At 35.4% G+C, this 18,115-nt stretch overlaps 1 protein-coding gene and 1 pseudogene across 15 annotated transcripts in view; one reads left to right on the forward strand and one right to left on the reverse strand.

The window, feature by feature from the left end:
- Positions 1-18,115, reverse strand: part of LOC140513824 (enhancer of rudimentary homolog pseudogene) — an 87,323-nt pseudogene that overhangs the window by 57,263 nt on the left and 11,945 nt on the right.
- Positions 1-18,115, forward strand: part of LOC140513766 (TP53-binding protein 1-like) — a 130,630-nt gene that overhangs the window by 20,441 nt on the left and 92,074 nt on the right. For all 15 annotated transcript variants that reach the window (XR_011970316.1, XR_011970313.1, XR_011970315.1 and 12 more), the window contains 8 exons: positions 797-867; positions 2,844-2,940; positions 3,481-3,734; positions 4,481-4,638; positions 5,000-5,146; positions 9,216-9,290; positions 13,618-13,747; positions 14,417-14,525. Coding sequence is in view for 9 of the 15 variants with exons in the window: in XM_072623704.1 (XP_072479805.1) it covers positions 797-867; positions 2,844-2,940; positions 3,481-3,734; positions 4,481-4,638; positions 5,000-5,146; positions 9,216-9,290; positions 13,618-13,747; positions 14,417-14,525 (1,041 nt within the window). In the remaining 6 variants the exon portion in view is untranslated. The remainder of the gene's footprint in view (positions 1-796; positions 868-2,843; positions 2,941-3,480; positions 3,735-4,480; positions 4,639-4,999; positions 5,147-9,215; positions 9,291-13,617; positions 13,748-14,416; positions 14,526-18,115) is intronic.

The raw sequence follows: 18,115 nt of genomic DNA on the forward strand, positions 1-18,115 counted from the left end.
TAAATAGAGACATGACTTGATACCCAGGACTACTGAATCTTGGTGCCTTTCACAAGTTATTCTTGTGATAAATAGTCTTCGGAAAAATTGTTAAGAATTAGTTAAGAAATATTTCATAGTTAAGAATAGTTAAGAAATAGTTAAGAAATAGTTAAGAAAAATAGTAAGAAAGAAGATAATTTTATTATAGAAATAGCAACTGTACAAGAAGAGGTTGAATTGGATTTTTTAATGTTTTAATGTTTACTTTCAGTATTTCTTAGTCCTAGTCTCTTGGAACATTTTGTTAGAAAATTTGTAACATTCATCAGCCAAAAAAATTAATCCATCTTACCCTATTATTGGTCAAGGAAGTACACAGATAATTTGATGCAGAGTTAGTATTTGCAGAGCTGTGGAAGGTGATTTCAGAAAAAAATATCCATTTTAATAGATGCAAATTGAGAAGCATTAAACCTATTTGAAGTCCTCTTTAAAAAATAATACAATAATGATACTTTAATGTGTGTTAGTATTTGATCCAAATGTTCTGTAACTCTTTCATTAGCATAATTAATAGATATTATTGGCATAAGGTATTTATTTTAGTATTTGAGACTAGTTCTGTTCTTAAGACTCACTGTTACCAAAGTCTGTTGCCTTTTAGCTACTATGACTAATTATATCTCAGAATATTAGTAACTAGTTTAATTGTTTTTTTGCTCTTTCCCTGAAATCACAATTTGTCTTCACATTCTGTGCTTATACCTGTAAATTTTTATCTTGATGCTTATAATAAATGACTTTTACATTTTAGGGGAAAATTTTTCGAGCACCTTTTTCTGTACTACCCCAGACATTTGTACCAGAATATGGAAACATTCCAAGGTAAGAAAGGTGTGAAATTAGCCTAGAATTAAGTGGTGAATTGCAAGGTTCAGAAATTAGTAGATATTTCACACTTGGGTCTTTAATTCATGGACTTTATAATTCCACTCTGAAATCTGTATTTGAATGAAAATCCCTGTAATGTAATGATACCCTTAGCACAGTGCCTGACAAATAAGACTTTCAGTAAACGTTTATTGGATGAATGAATGAGTATATTTGGGAAGAATTGTGGGAGGAGAGTAATTATATGTTATTGAGATGCCCAAGCTTTTGTAAATAGTGATCACACAGTGTTATTCAGATTTGTTATGCGCACATTTCACATTCTAGTAAAAGGATTTCTAAACGCTCACGTATTGGGGAAATGACGACAAAACTCATGTTAATGAACCTGCTTAGATCCTCCGAGTCCTTTACCTAGGAGAGCTGTGTAATCTGTAGAGATAACGTTTATTTGGCATTTAGTTGTTTTCATTCTTTATAACCTCTTTTGGGGTTTTCTTGGCAAAGATACTGGAGTGTTTTGCCATTTCATTCACCCCCTTATTTTACAGATACGGAAACTGAGGCAAGCAGAGTTAAGTGACTTGCTCAGGGTTACATAGCTAGGAAATGTCTGAGGCCAGATTTGACCTCAGGAAGATGAGTCTTCCTGACTCCAGGCCCAGCACTCACTCTATCCACTGGGCCATCTAGCTGTCCCCTTTAACATTGATACTACATGTATTACCTACAGACTTCTATTGAGCATCGTTCTGTCTGCATTATTTTGTTCTACATATTGAATTATTTTTTTTAAAAAATCATCTCTGTCTTCCGAAGAGTTGGACAAATGATGTTGGCAGAGAAATAAAGGTCCCACAGACAAGCAAATAAAGAAGTAAATTAAATGAGATATGAATAGAACCTATAAATAAAAATAAACTGATTTTTCAAAAATGGAACTTGTATTTCCTCACATCTATCCCATTTTCACACTTTCCTGTTTTGATTGAATACACAACCATTCTTCTCATTTTCTAGTTTTAGAGCCTCAGAGTCAATTCTCCACTATCTTCTCTTTGAAATTCCCTCCTCCCACATCCCTTTAGTCCAGTTAGTTGCCAGGTCTTGTTGATTCAAGTCTCGCTGTTTTATATCCATAATCTAAGCTGCTGCCAATTGATGTTCCTAAAACAGGGGTCTGACTTAAGAAGCTTCAGGAGCTTCCTATGGCCTCTGGGATAAAATACAAAATCCATTTAAAACTTTTCATGATCTGCCTCCCATCTACCTTTCCAGTCTGTTGGCTATTAGTCCTTTTGACGATACATACACTCAGTCTCCTGCCTCCATTCTTTTGCATTAACTATCTCTCAGGTGTATAATACATTCCTTCTTTACCTTTGCCTCTTATAAGCCCTCGCTTCTTCACTATTATATAAGACTTTTCCTGACCTATTTTTCCTCTACCCTAGTTATCATTTGTCTCTTAACACTACTTTATATATACTCATCTGTGTATATGCTGTATATGTTGAAATGGAGGAATTTTTTTTCCTTTTTATCTGTAGTATTAAGGATGCCTTGCATATATGGAAACTTAATGAATGTTGAATTAAATTGAATTAAAAAAGGTTGTTGCATTTTATGGGATGGTAATTACAGAAAGATTTGTTGGGGTATACATGTCTGTGTGTATAGAGGTTATATATATATATGTGTGTGTGTGTGTGTGTGTGTGTGTGTGTGTATACACACTTAGATAGTATGGCTCTTGGGTATATAGTAGGCTGTGAAAGTCATGGAATGAGAGCAACGGTCATACTAAAATTAGCACAAGAACAATGAGTAGATTATAGAAATGGGAAATGATTTATAATTCAGAAGTCATGTCAAGGATCTTCACAGCCTATTGATGTACCTTGACAAGTATATTCACTTAGTATGGTTTTTGTAAGATTAAATACATTAATGAGACCTGCCTTTTTCAGTTTTCTCGTTGATGCTTGCACATCTTTGGAACAACATCTTCATGTTAAGGGTCTTTTTAGGGTTTCTGGATCAGCTACCCATATAAAAGCACTGAAGGTAGGCATATTCCTTGACTATTTTTTCTTTCCACAGTTGTCTAATTAGGTTTTTGTTGTTACAGTCCTCAGATATGACATGAATGTGCAAAGGGTCTATTATTTTCTAGCATGTGGACTCCCTCTAACATCACATCCCATATGACTTTAAATAATTACTGTGGAGATGTCTGTGAGCACCTTGCACATAGGTAGTTATTGGGGGGAGGGTTTGAACCCAGGTCTAATGACTCCCAAGCTCAGCATTATGTCCTCTCATCTTTTCGGTATTAATGAATGGTAGAGTTACAGCTGACCAGCTATTATTCCCTTTGTGGAAAGCATTTATAGCTTACATGAATCCAGTAGTTAAAGAAATTAAGTATTTTTGATTGTTTGCTAGAGCTTCTTGTGTGTTTTGTAATACATGACACCAGAAGCAAATAAATAAAAGAATTAAAGTTTACTAAGAAAAACTCTTTATCTTGAGATGTAAGCAGAGATTTTGATCAAAATGGAGATCTTAAATCAAAGAATACTGATGACTTGAAATTTATTTCAGAGGAAACTGAATCATGGTGAAAGCTGTCTGTCTTCTGCAGATCCACAGGATATCACAGATCTTATTAAGAAATTTTTTAGGGAGTTGCCAGAACCCATCTTTCCAGTTGATTTGCATGAAGCTTTTATCAAAGCTCAACAGTTGGAAACAGAGGAGAGGGATACTGCTACAATGTTGCTCTCTTGTCTTATGACTGACAATATAGTATATGTATTACGGTACTTCTTTAACTTTCTCCGGAATGTTTCTCTCAGGTAAGTAAAGATCAAGGACAAAAAATTTTAGCTATGGGGAACTTTTGGCTAGCCAGTTATAATTTTAAGCAACAGTACATTTATTTTGTTTTCAGCTATTTGGGATGGAAATATTTCTTAAAATTTATTTACATATTTCCTTATCTTCTCAAATGGAGTATATTGAATACAATTTCGTTTTTTCTTTATCATTTTGAATGTCATTATTTGTATACCGTAATACAGTGATCTCCAGGGGCCTGTTTCTGCAAGGCAGTTTACCCTAAAAGGTCTAACCTGTGATGCCATTTGATTTCATATTTCTGTTTTTTTATAATTTTTCTATTTCTTTCCTTGCTATCACCTGTCATTTCTCACTACAGTTTTTGTGCCTGCCTGTAACCACTCCTCTCACCCTTTCTGTTTGGCTACTTCTAATCAGTTATGAACTTTGAAACCAAATGCAATAACCAACTGTCTTACTATTATGTTTTAAATAAGTTAGTACTGATTGAGGATTTTGAGAAGCTTGGCTGTGAATAAAATATTAGTTTTGGATGCATGGATTTTATAAATTAATTTGACTGTTAGAAGCTTTTTTATTTCCTATTTCTTGGTTAAATTCCTGATAAGGTTTAGTATTTGCCTTATACATAGCCAATATTAAGTAAGAGTCCCTACAAATATGCCTGTTAGCTTCTTGAAATTGTTTCTTAGTTCAAATTTTGACTACGTTTAATGGTACCTACTTTTTTTTTTTTTTAAAGAGTCAGTGAGAATAAGATGGATAGTTATAATCTTGCAGCAATGCTTGCTCCAAACCTTTTACATTCATGGAATGAGAAAGTGTCGAAGAATGCAAGGGAAGAAATTCGACTGGAGATTGCGGTGGTAAAGACCCTGATTGATCATGCAACTGATATTGGTAAGAAAAGGTGAAATGTCTTCAGGGCAGAATGTTTATGGCTTGCCAGCTTCTCCCAACTAACCATTAAAACTCTGAGGCAGAAACAGTGAAAGAGTGCTGGACTAAGTTAGAGGCCTTGGGCTCACAGAGACCTCCAGCTCTTTTGCTTGCTCCATATGTGATCTTGACAGTCATTTAACCCTCGGGATTTCAGTTTTATCATCCGTAAAATGAAGGGGGTGAACCAAATGACTTCTGAAGGTTCCTTCAAGCTCAAGTATATGATTTAGGAACCTGTTCTCTGACAGAAGTTTAGTGTAGAATACCTTTATTTTTAAAACAACACAATAAAAACAACATTGTCAATGTTATCCTTTAGGGCGTGTGCCAGAGTTTATCATGGAAAAGATACCAGTCCTGTTGGGTATTGATGGCCCCAGTTCTACTCCATCACTAGACGACTGCGAAGAAGGTGAATATGAGTCTTCTATTGAACATAAGGAAAAGAGAAGACAGGGTGTAGGTGGTGAGTATTATTACTATTTGACCTAAGCATGGAGGTTTATAAGCTTTTATTATTTAAGGTAACTACTCAACAGAAATTTTTTTTACTACCTTCTTTATGTTAAGGGCTGTGGGAGATATAAAGACGCATACCATATTATTACCTCTCTTGGTGTATACAGTCTAGTTGAAGAGATAAAACATAGACTCCTAGAATTACAGAATTTTTTAGGTAAGAGGGGGAGCCTCTTCCAGACTCTTTATTTTACTAATGGGGAGACTATGCTTCATGTAGGTTAAGTGACCTGCCCAAGTTGTAGTGTTTGCTAATGACAAAGAGTCAGAATGTAGGTCTATAGAGTTCCTCTTGCAAAGAGTTAAAAATAGCAATATTAGTAAATGTAAGATTGTTAAAATGCCCTCGGCTTGAAGAAGAATGAGTTGTTAGGGAGGGCTAATTGGAATTTTATTTGGATAATCAAAAATGCATAATATTTGGCCTGGATGAGGAAATTCAGGTGTGGAAGGGCGTGGTACATGTGGGAGACAGTAAGTAGACTAACTTTGTTTAAATGAAGACTTAAATGGAGAAAGGGAAGAAATCAGAAAAGAAGACTGAGGACGGTCACGGAGAATCGTTGAACGCTAACTCAGGCGATTAAGTTTTATCATGTAAGCAGTGGCCACCAAGTGGAAGATTTGGTCAGAGTATTGATGTCCTGGAAATGATATTTTGGATGAGTCTTTAACAGTACACAGCATTATTTTTAGGCCAGAAAGACTGGAAGGGAATTGAGGAAGGTTTTTGCAATAATCCAGGTGTGAATAGTCAAGGCCTGGCCTAAATTGGTAGCATTGTAAAAAGGAAGGAATAGATGAAAAAGGTGCAAAGAGTCAATAGGACTGCAGGCCATTGTAATACAATTTTTAATAAAGTCAAATATATTTTAGGACTCACATAACTTAAAGTTAGAAGGGACCCTAAAAATCATGTAGTTCAATTTCCTTTACAGGCAAACAGTTTTTTAGGATTTAGGGGGATGTTGACAAAATCTTTTGTTTTTTTGCATTCGGTAGATTATATTTTTGTAGATTAAACTCAGACAAGACCAAAATAAAGCAGATGTAGACCTCCAGAGAAATTCTAGCCACACAGATGCATGTCATTCCAAAGCAGCTTCTTTGTATTTTTAAAGATAGCAGAAGGATGATGTACATCAAAAGGCCAGAGCTAGAGGTCAAGCCTAAAAGCTAGATAATTTATGTGATTGGTGCCTGACACTTAATAAATGTTTTTTGACCGCTGTACAGAAAGAGCAGATAAGCTACAGATATAAGCCTTGGGGTACACAGAAAGGAAAGTAGTGTCATCAAGTGGACTGGATCATTTTGTGTCTGCCTCCTTTCCATGGGATTCCCTTATACCTTTCGCTAGGTAGAACAAGAGGAACTCTCCATTGTTTTCAGGACCAGACTCTTAAGATTGCTTTTACGTATGAATTATATGTTTCTATGTAAATTTATTTTCTCCTGTCATCAGCTTCACTGCAATGGTCTGTGGTCCTATTGCGTAGTTTTTTAAATTATCTTTTGTGTCTGGGTTTTTTTTTTTTCTTCAAAGTTGCTCCTGGGGCTGAGAAAAGGCGGAGTGACAGATACATCCTGCTTGGGTTACTGGGAGGAAAGAGGAAGAGTGCCAGGTCTTTTTAGTTTTTTGTGCCCCATCTGTGCTCTATGTCAAATACTTACATATTTACACGCAGTCATCGTGCCAGTTCAAACTTTCTTTCCTGTTAGTTTCTATCCCAGTACATCCTGAATGTTCATCATTCTAGCTTGAACAGTCACTTTCATAGATCTTCCCTTCAGTTTCCTCCTGAAGGTTTGAGGAAGAAGCTTAAATCCTCTACATTCTAAGTTTCATGCCAGGTCTGTTCACACATATTATGTTGGGGTGAAGGCCCTTCGAAGGGCAGGGTAGTTTGTATCAACTGTCATCAAGACCAAATTTCCCTTCATATAGTTCACCTAGCCTAACAGTGCCACCTCTCTAAGATGTTGTTTCAGCAGAGGCTGCCCTTTTATATTTTGTTCCAGTTGAGTATTTTTAGTTATCTTGTTAATTAGATCAGAAGCTTTGAAATATTGTTTTCAAGAGACTGACATTCTTCCTCCTATTCCTAGCTAACTGGTTAACTTCAAACATCCCAGAACCGAATCTCTGTAGTAACATTTAGGTTATCTAACGTTTAGGTTATCTAGTATGTGTCCCTGCTCTACTTATTAGCTACATAATATTCATATTTTAAATAAAACCCTGAGTCAGCGAGTTAATATTGGCAAAAAGTATGACACAAATCTTGCTCTTTCGGTGGTTAAGTGGATTGTATTGTTTCTCTCTAGATAGTATTGATAATAAGATATAAATGCTGCCTTGGTTATCTATTATTAGCATGTCAGTATTGGTACTGGAAAGACAGCAGTGCCTGGAACTGTGTGCCTGGCAGATAATGCTTGTCAAGAAGAAATGGTGAAACTGCTTAACCTAGGGATGGAGGTTTTAGAAGTATGAAAATGGCTTTAGTGTGTAGGTTTGATTATTGTGTTCAATTTGACCTAGAGTATAGGTTTGATTATTGTATTAAATTTGACACTGTGAATATAGGACTTTTAGAGCTGGAAGACATCTTGGAGAAATATAGAGATAATTTGGTTTGCCCCCCTTTTTAATATGCAAGGAAACTGAGACCCAAGGTCACAAAGATAGCAAAAGTAGCATACCCAGACTTGAATCTGGGTCTTCTCAATGTAAATAGCTTTATTTTACATTGCCACCTGCTTGTATGCAATTTATATTTGAGCTGTCTATACACTGTTAAAATAGTCTTTGTGCTTTAAACCATCAGTTTGTATATGTGTATATTGAAGAAGGACATTATACTGAACAGTTTCTTGAAGCTACCAGGTTTCCCCCCGAAGCCCAGATTGTGAAACTGTGCTCTTTAAAGCCACTGAAGTAAAGTATTAAGACTGAACTCAAATAGGGGTTATGAATAATAAACACCCCCTTCCCCTCATATTTCTTGCATGATGGTAGCAGAAAATTACTTAATGGTAGAAATGGTTGGGAGGAGAGCCTTGTGTTTGGTTACTATAGTCTTGTCTGTTTCGTTTTAGATAAGTTGTGTTTGGTAAAAATATTGTTCTACATCTTCCTTGGAGTTGACTTTTGTTTTTTTTTACCATGTTCTGCAATCTTTTAGCAATAAGATATTTCATGTCGTTAGGCTAGCTTCTTGGTAAGAAATGCTGCAATACTCTGGAATGATTCCATTTTGTAGTCCTAAAGGCTTTATGGGTGCCTGTTACATCAGCTTGTCTCTACTCTGGTTTAAGCAGAATGAGGATTCTTTTTACTTGTGCTTGTTAGAGTGGAATTTGTCCCGCATCATCAGAATGGCTGTTTCTTTAGCATTGTACAATTGTTTAAGGGGTGAATTATTTGGAAATGAATTCAGAAAAATTTACAATTACTTTTCATCATCAATATGTACTAATTATTTTAAACAAATTTTAAAATATGTTACTTAACTCACATCGGGTTGTGAGGTAAACATTTGAAAACTTTAAAATGCTACATAAATGTGAATTAGTGATATTCGACATAAGGCCCGTATAATACATTGTTTCACTTTCAAACTCCAAAATTACTTTTCAGAAAATTCACAACTTAGTCACCAATTTCATTTACTCATTAAAACCTTTTGCTTTTTAATTAGCATTTTCCCAGAGGTAAGAATACCTTCCAATTTTTTTTCTGCTGAGAAACATTTAGAAGTATAGTGTTGACTGTATTTGAATTGAAATATCCTCTCGAGAGATGCGAACTACTTAATTAAAATTATCTTTTGAAAGGTGCAAAATTTCTTTGTATTTCATTATTACTGGGCATCAATTCCACCTGTGACTATTTTTCTTATAATGACCTAATGAAAATGTATCTGCTGGTACAATTTTTTTTTAGCACATCATAAATATTAAATGTGTATTAACAGAGCAAGACATGATTGCTTCTGTGTCTTGCATTTCAGATTTTGTTAGTGGAGTACCGAATAAGCTTAAATGTAACAGAACACCCTCCACTACACCTCAGCAAGACAAAGCTGGTAAGTATCATACATGACTGTACTAGATGGAAGCTTTTGCAGTCTGTCTTTAACTTTGTTCTCTGACAAGATTTATTTGTGTTTAGTCAAAATTTGGCTTTTTAACAGTAAGGAAAAAATGTCAACATAATGCCAAATAAAGTAGAACTTTTGAGTGGGGATGCTGCATAGTGGAGTTTTTTAACCTTTTTTGTTTCATGGACCCTGTTGGCCATCTGATGAAATCTATCTATATCTATATATATAGATACATTGTACTCCTTGAAATATTTTTTAAGTATGTAAAATTAAATAAATGGTATTACAGAGGAAACCAGCAATATTGAAATAAAGATGTAATTTTTTTCCCATCTAAGTTCATGAACCCCTGAAACGTATCCAAGAATTTCTTGTGAGCATGGATTCCAGGTTGAGCCCCTCATATAGGGGGTTCCCTAGTGATATTGGTCATATTGTACTAGAAATTCTGAGATTAGAAAATTAAGCATTTTGTTCATAGGCTAATCTGCTGAAATGATTTTCTGTCTCTTTATAACTAAGTACTGCTAAACATGTAACAAAACTCAAGTGGGTTATTAACTTTTTTTTATTAATAGGTTATTCTATACCAGGGAGTTGAGTCAGTTTATATTTCAATTCTTGTGTAATTTTGTGTGAAATTGTTCATTATAATAGTTTGTCCATATTTTGTTATAAGTTCAAGTTCAAACTAATTTTTCAATGAATTTTTGGTTCAAATCTCTGAGTGCAAGCTCTCTTATGACTGCCTTACTCCACTAGTTGGTTGGTTTTTAGGTTACTGTTTGCTAGCACTAAGATTCTTGCAGTTATTTGTAACTTTCTTTACTTTCATCTGAACTACTGCATAGCCTGAATTTACTTTGTAATGTTTCTTTGACCTTTAGTCTTTATCTGCTTAAAAGGTGAATATATTTTTTTTTCCAGCGAGCTTTAAATAATAGGATTTTTAGATTCTCTGTTAAAGTATAAAACATTTTTGTTAAATAATTTTCCTGATCCCACTCCACTGTCAATCCAGTATGTATTTGTGTGTATATATTATTTTCCCACAGTAGAATGTGAGTTCTTGAGGACAAGGGACTAATCATTTCAGTTGTGTCTGACTTTTCTCTGACTCCATTTGGAGTTTTCTTGGCAGAGATACTGGAGTGGTTTGCCATTTCCTTCTCCAACTCCTTTTACGGATGAGGAACTGAGATCAACAAAGTTAAGTCACTGAATAAGGTGTGTGTGAAGTCTAGATTTGATCTCGTGAAGTTGAGTCTTCCTGATCTCAAGCTCAATGCAATATCCACTGTGCCATCTAGCTTCTATATGGTAGTCACTTCATATTTATTAAATTGAATTGAATTTTCCTAACAATTAGTGCTCTCCAAAAATAGAATGGATTGTTTTAGGAAGTAGTGAATTTCTTCCCTTCCCTTCCCCCGCAACTAGAGGGCTTTAATGTCTGGGTTACCACCTTTCAAGGATGTTATAGAGGACATTTCTTGTTCAGATACAGATAAGATGAGATGATTAGATGGCTCCTGAGGTCTTTTCCAACTGGGACTCTAGGAAAAGTAAAATTTTATTGAAAACTCACATTTTAGTATTCTGTGATGATGCTTTACTTTTTCTTTCTTTGAGTACTGGAAGCTAGGAGTGAAGTTGAAGGCATTAGGAGTAAATGCTTTGTGATTGGGTCCCTAGTGTTATGTTCAACTTTGCGCTTCTCTCAAGCTCTGTAGTTTCCAACCCAGATGTCAGGAGATCTCAAACTCCTGCTCATGGAGAATGTGCCCTGATTAACCTTTATAAATTTTTTTCTGACTGGATTTATGAGTTGGGAACTTGTTTTTAAGACCTTTTTTCAAATGGACAACAAGAGCAAGAGTTTACAATATTCCTGGACCCCAAATTTTCCTGGAAACCATATGGTAGAGTAGAGAAACACACTGAATGTCAAGACTTCTGGATTGTAGTTCCAGCTCAGCTACTTACAGTAGTGCGCATGATCCTGGGTGAGTGATTCAGCTCCTCTGGATGTCAGTTTCTGCACTTATGAAATAAGGAGACTGAACCATGAGCTCTAGAGATGCCTTCTTGCTATAAAGATCTACAGTTTTACTCACACAGAGACATACTAATGATGGTGGGTGTTAAGCATCATAATATCTTCTAGAAGTCTCATTCTGCTTAAAATAGACACATCTGATGAATTATTGCCTTGCTGACATTTTCATCTTTCAGATGGTAGAGTGAACTGGCAGGGAAACTGGAGGTTAGGATTTAATTCTTGCCAATAGAAATATAGTATAATGAATAGAGAGCTAATCTTGGAAATTGGGTTTATGTCCCATCTCTGACATATACTGGCTATGTGACCATGGGCATGTCATTTAATCTGTCACGGTTGGAAGTCAGTAATAGCAAACTCAAATAGGAATAGGGGGTTACTAATCTATTCTAAGGATTCCTGTGTTGCATGTTGACGTAATTTTAAAATGTAATGCTTTCTATTTTTATTATATTTTTATTTACTGTATTAAATATTTCCCAATTACATTTTTATCTAGTTCTGGCTACAGGGGGCCACACATTTGATATCTGTGCTCTAAGCCACTCTTTAAGTTGCAGAGAACGTGCTGGCTTGTATTAATAGGGATAATTACCTCACCAGAGAGTTCCCTATACAAATGAAATCACAGTTATAGCCCCTAACCCTCACAAGGAAAAACTGGTGAGTAGTATTGAAGTGACCAAAAAAACTGAGAAAATTAATTGTGACTACATCATCTTAGAACGTACAAGGGATAGAAGGTGGAGCTGTGATTTCAGTGACTGCACCTGTGATTTTAATGGTATTGGGGACTTTCAGGTGAGCAAACTCCCTCTACCAATGTATGGTTATAGAGAACTGCCCAGAGCACTGAGAAGTAGAAGACTTGCTCAGGGTCACATAGCCATTCTGTAGTAGTCCACCATTACACAACCACTGTATAGCAAGGGAAAGAACCCTGGCCATAGTAATTTATCCTGAAATTGAGTAAACTAATTTTAGTAAGTCAGTTGTTGATTTTAGGTCAACTGTTCTTTAAATTAACTATTGATTTTAAATTCAACAAAAAAAGAGGTTTTTTTTTTTACCTATCTGGGTTTATATCCATTGCCATCAAAGGGGCCCCTGTAATTGCCTTATGACCAATTGTCAGTCTCCCTTACCATTTTTTTGCCTCTTTCCACTCTTCTTACACCTTATATCCCACCGTGTATTCTTCAGTTCAATGACACTATCTTCCCAAAGACAGAAATTTGAAAGTCTCTACCTTCAGGGCACTTAAAATTTACCTAGGAAGATAAGCAAGTAAACAAATAAATATGAGATAACTTGGTGAGGGAGAGAAAACACTACCAGGAGGAATAGAGATTTTTAAGGACAGAGATAAAGAAGGGAGTACATTGCAGTCAAAGGCATGGAGGCAGGAAGTGGGTTATCAAATTCAGAGGACAGCAGGTACGACAGTGTGGAATAGACTACATGAAAGAGAATATTAGGAACTATCTATAAAAGTAGTCTGTATCTAGACTGTGAAAAGCTTTAAAAACCAAGCTGAGAAATTTTATGTTTTTTTATCTAAAGGTACCACGGCTTCTTAAGGAGGTGACCTGATAAACATATTGTTACAGGAAGAATATTTTGGAGGCTATGTGGAGGATGAATTGGAGGGGGGAAACTTAAGCTAGGAGTTTAATTAGGCTGTTATTATAGTTCAAGCAAGAGTGAGGAAGGTCTGAACTAGGGTGGTATGTATGTGAGTAGAGAGGAGAAGGGCCCAGAGACTTGGAGAATATATGTGGTTAGGAGTGGGACAGGGGTGATGATTCAGCAAAGGAAACTGAAAATGATACTGAGACAGGTAAGAAGAGAACCTGGAGAGTGAATTGAAATCAAAGGAATAGAAAAACACTGGAAGATCCAAGTGGTTATTAGCATAATGTTTAATTAGCTGAGGGTAATTATCATGAATTGGGGAAACAGAAGGAATGTGATATTCTCCCCTGGGGATATCAAGTCAGAGTTTATATATAGGAACTGTTTTGTATGTTATTAACAGAAGTTAAAATCGAATTAAACATTTTCTTGATCCTCCTAAAGTATAACATTAATAAAAATAGTGTTTTATGTAAAAGGAAAATGAAGGAAGGTTATTAAGCTAAAATTTAAAAAAAAATTTTGGAATTCAAAAGTCTCTTAAAAAACAATATTATTGATGTTTTGTGCTTTAAAACAAATCAGTTAATATATGTTATGCTACTTTTGTAGTTCAGTTTGAAGCAAGTCCTGGTGCATCTTCCCAGAGTTCAGTCTCCCCCATAGCCATCAGTGGAAGTCGTTGGTTCAGTCCAGGTGTTCAGAGGCGAAGTACAAGGATTGCAAGCGAAAAAGTGTGCAGGTGAGTTGCTTCAGTCACTGATAACTAATGAAACTTAGTTTAAATGATTTGGATAGTTTGCTTTGTTATTTATTGTTTCTGCAAACTGATACAATTTTAATAATAAAACATTTTTGAAAATTTCCCTGTCAGTATACTCTTATTAGTCAAGAACATTTTCCTTTTTTCCCTCTATCAAAGAAAGATTCTCAATCTAAAAACCACTTCTGCTTGATTAAAATCTTGTCTCTTTTGCCCTACAGTATATCATCTTAATGTTTTACTTGTGATTTGAAAATCTATTTGATCCAAGTTCAAAGGACTATAATAGTTCTTGTCAGAAGCATGACAATTAGGTACACAAATAAAGTTTTCATATTCCCACTACTTATAAAATCTTAGATCTAGAATAGACTTAGAAATCATCTGATATAAATCCTAATGTTATAAATGTTGAGGAAACTGTCATCAAGTTGTGATTTGCCAAAGGTCCCACATAGCTAGTTAGGACTCCTCCATCAAGAGTGTCTGATATTTTTATTCTTTTAGGAGATGAGCACTAAAACTTATTGTGGATTTTTATGTTAAGTTTTGCCTCGCAGAAAAAATATTGTTGGCAACATATACAGCTTAAATTGTCGTTATCAAAAATTGCATTTTTTTTCTTCCCTCTTATGAAAAAATTCCTAGGGTGGAGTCAGGGAAGGCAGATTGCTTCTCGCCTAAGAGAAGTCCTAAAGAAAAGGTCCGAAGATCCCTTCCTCTCAAGTTTAGTGTGAAGAAAAGTAGCAGAGATGTAGTAAGTATCTTTCATTCCTTCACTGTATTTTCATTCATCATTTCAGACTTGTAATTTTAATAATTTATCAAAAAATACCAAATCAGCCACAAGTTTTACTAAGTGCTGCTAAAAAGTCCATATTTTTGGTAATCCACAAGTAATATTTGCTCTGAGTAGTTTATTTCTAACTGTCATATTTTATATGTACCAAACTTTGACAACTATGAAGAACTTACACTTTGATTTGTATTTTTTGTTTTTCATTTTCCAATATACCTCGAACCTTCTTTCTTGGGAATTGTCCCGAATAACAGAAAAAGAAAGAAAATAATTCGGCAAAACAAACCTGCTCCTCAGTCCGGTCTGACGTTGTCCCATGTGTATCGTCCTCCGTATCTGAAAATGAGGGAGGGAGGTGCATCCTCATGTCTCTTCCTTGATCATTATCATTTCCCTGCATTCCGTTTTCCTTGCCTTGTTTTTTTGTTTTTATACATTTACATTTTTTGTCATTATGTGCACTGTATTCTTTGTTCTGACTGCTTCATTTTGCATCATTTCATAGAAGAGCACGTATTTCTCTGTCTCTTCAATTAGTCAATTCTTATGGTACAGCAATATTCCGTTATATTCATGTATCACTGTTTGCTTCTCTACTTCCCACGGATGGGGTATCTATCTACTTTGCTTCCAGTTCTTTGCTGTTACCGAAAGTGCTGTTATCAATACATGGCTATAAATGGGACCTTTTTTGTCTCTGACCTGCTTGGTGTATACGTCTGCCAGTGAGATCTTGTTTCCAAAATGATTGGACTAACTGAGCTTTAGGAGCAGTGTAGCGGTGTGCCTGTTTTTTTAATTTCAAATGTTCTTTTTTTATTATGAACTTAAATATGAATATTTCAACATACAAAGAACAAAATTTCTGTTGCAAGTCGTTTGAGGGCTTTTTTAAGAAAATGTTAAACTTAACAGAATTGCTTTGTTCCTTTCTGAACTTCTTCTGATTTTGATCTTTTGTGTATTTTTAAATGTTTCGTTGACCCTTTCTTTGATGTGTGAGTGTGTGTCTGTGTGTCTGTATTAGCACCATCCCTCTCCAAAAATCTTTCTTTCAAAAATAGAAGCCCTGGCCCTGCCTTGCGTAATGGAACTAAAGGAATCACCATTTGGCCATGTGTGAAAGCACGTGGCTCCTTCTGCACCTCTCTGCTATTCAGACACCATCATTTTTTTTAGCTATTCCTTGTTCCACTTACTTGCTACCAAAAAAAAGTGCTTAGAAATATTTTGTGTACTTTCCTGCTATCTTTGATATGCTTATCTTTCCACAACTTCTCCAATTTTGACTTCCCATTTTTTGTTATCTGCCGATTTTCTAGGCATGAAATGAAGCTTTAGACTTGGTTTAATTTATTTTTCCCTAATTATTAGTGAGTTGAAGCAATCCTTCATATAATCGTTCATAGTCATTTTAAGAACTATTTGTTTATATCTTTTTTGCCTTCACCCACTGGGGAATGACTTTTAATTGTATATGTCCATGCTGGTTCCCTCGAAATCTGGGAAATCAGGCATGCGTCAGACCTACGTGATAGCTTTTTCCCCTTGTCAACTGCTTCCCTTATTCTAGTTCCATTAAATTTGTATAAGAGTTCTTCAGTTTCATGTAATCAGAATTATCAGTTTTATTCTCTAATCTTGTTTGGTAAGAATTCTGCCTTTAGCTGTTGCTTTTAAAGGTACCTGATCGGATTTTCCTCTGTTCTTTTTTTTAATGCTATGACTTTAATCTTCAGATCATGCATCCATTTGAAGCTTGTGGTATATTATATAAAATGTTCGAACATAATTTTTCTCGAACTTCTTTCATGTTTTCTGAGAAGTCCTTGCCAAGATTTATTGTATTTGTATCGTCAGCTCCTACCATAGTTACTGACACATAGTAAAGCCACCTTAGCAAGTACTTTATTTATTTTTTTTTATTTTTTAATGTTTAACAATCACTGCCATACAATTGCGATTTTATCCCCCCCCACTACCCCCCTCCCTCCCCACGACTGCATACAATTCTGTATAGATTCTACATATACTTTCCTATTGAGTATATTTTCACTATAGTCATGCTATGTAGTCAGACTAAAATAACTGAAAGAAATCGTATAACAAATCAGAACATGATACACAAACACATACACATACACAAACATGATCTGCTACATTTTGCGAATGACTTCCATATTTCTTTCTCTGAGTGTGGAAGGCATTTTGCCTTGAGAACCACCTTTGGGATTTTTTTTTTTTTATAAGAAGTTTTTGCATTATTACAAAAATCCAAGTCTACCAGAAAAAACTCTCACACACTGTGGTCGTTGCTGTGCACAAAGTTCTCCTGGTTCTGCTCCTTTCACTCAGCATCAGGTCATATAAGTCCTTCCAGGCCTCTCTGAAGTCTTCTTGTTCATCATTTCTTATGGCACAATAGTACTCCATTACATTCATATACCATAATTTATTCAGCCATTCCCCAATTGATGGACATCCCCTTGACTTCCAGTTTTTGGCAACTACATAGAGTGCTGCTATAAATATTTTTGTACATGTGGGACCCTTTCCCATTTTTATGATCTCTTGGGGATATAGTCCTAGTAGCGATATTGCTGGGTCAAAGGGTATGCACATTTTTGTAGCCCTTTGGGCATAGTTCCAAATTGCTCTCCAGAATGGTTGGATGCGCTCGCAGCTCCACCAACAATGAATTAGTGTTCCAACTCTCCCACATCCTCTCCAGCATTTATCATTTTCTTGTTCTGTCATGTTTGCCAATCTTATAGGTGTGATGTGGTACCTCAGAGTTGTTTTGATTTGCATCTCTCTAATCAATAGTGATTTAGATCATTTTTTCATATGATTATAGATAGCTTTAATTTCTTCCTCTGAAAATTGCCTGTTCATATCCTTTGACCATTTATCAATTGGGGAATGACTTGTATGATTATACATTTGGGTCTATTAAACACATTTTCAAAAGGAATGTATTTTAAAAGTAGTTGTTAAAAGTGTCTGTCTAAAGGGGCATCTCGGTGGTGAAGTGGATAGAGCACCGGCCCTGGAATCAGGAGGACCTGAGTTCAAATGTGGCTTCAGGCACTTACTAGCTGTGTGACCCTGGGCAAGTCACTTGACCCAGATTGCCTCGCAAAAAAAAAGGGGAGAAAAAAAAAGTGTTTGTCCAGGCTCTCAGATATGTGACCGTTACAGTCAGGTCCCAATTAGTGCAAATAATGGAATTCCTGTTTGCATTTGTGCTATTCAAAGTTATATTTATGTAAACTCTGATTATTTATTCTAGCCCAGTGGAAATATGCAGTGCGTATTCAAATAATGCAAACACTTTAGGGGATTTATTATTCATAGTATTTAGGACTTAGCTGCGTATTTTCCAAAAGAGCAAAGAAAAAATTCAAGGCGCTGAAATATAGACTGATATTGTACGTATGGACTGTCTTGTAATCTTATTTGATTCCTAGTTAGATGTTATAATTTTAAAATAATAGCACATTCATACCTCGCCTGCTTGGCATACAACTTTTCACAATTCCAATTCA

This window comes from Notamacropus eugenii, chromosome 7 (genome assembly GCF_028372415.1).
Source record: "Notamacropus eugenii isolate mMacEug1 chromosome 7, mMacEug1.pri_v2, whole genome shotgun sequence".
NCBI classification, from domain to species: Eukaryota; Metazoa; Chordata; class Mammalia; order Diprotodontia; family Macropodidae; genus Notamacropus; species Notamacropus eugenii.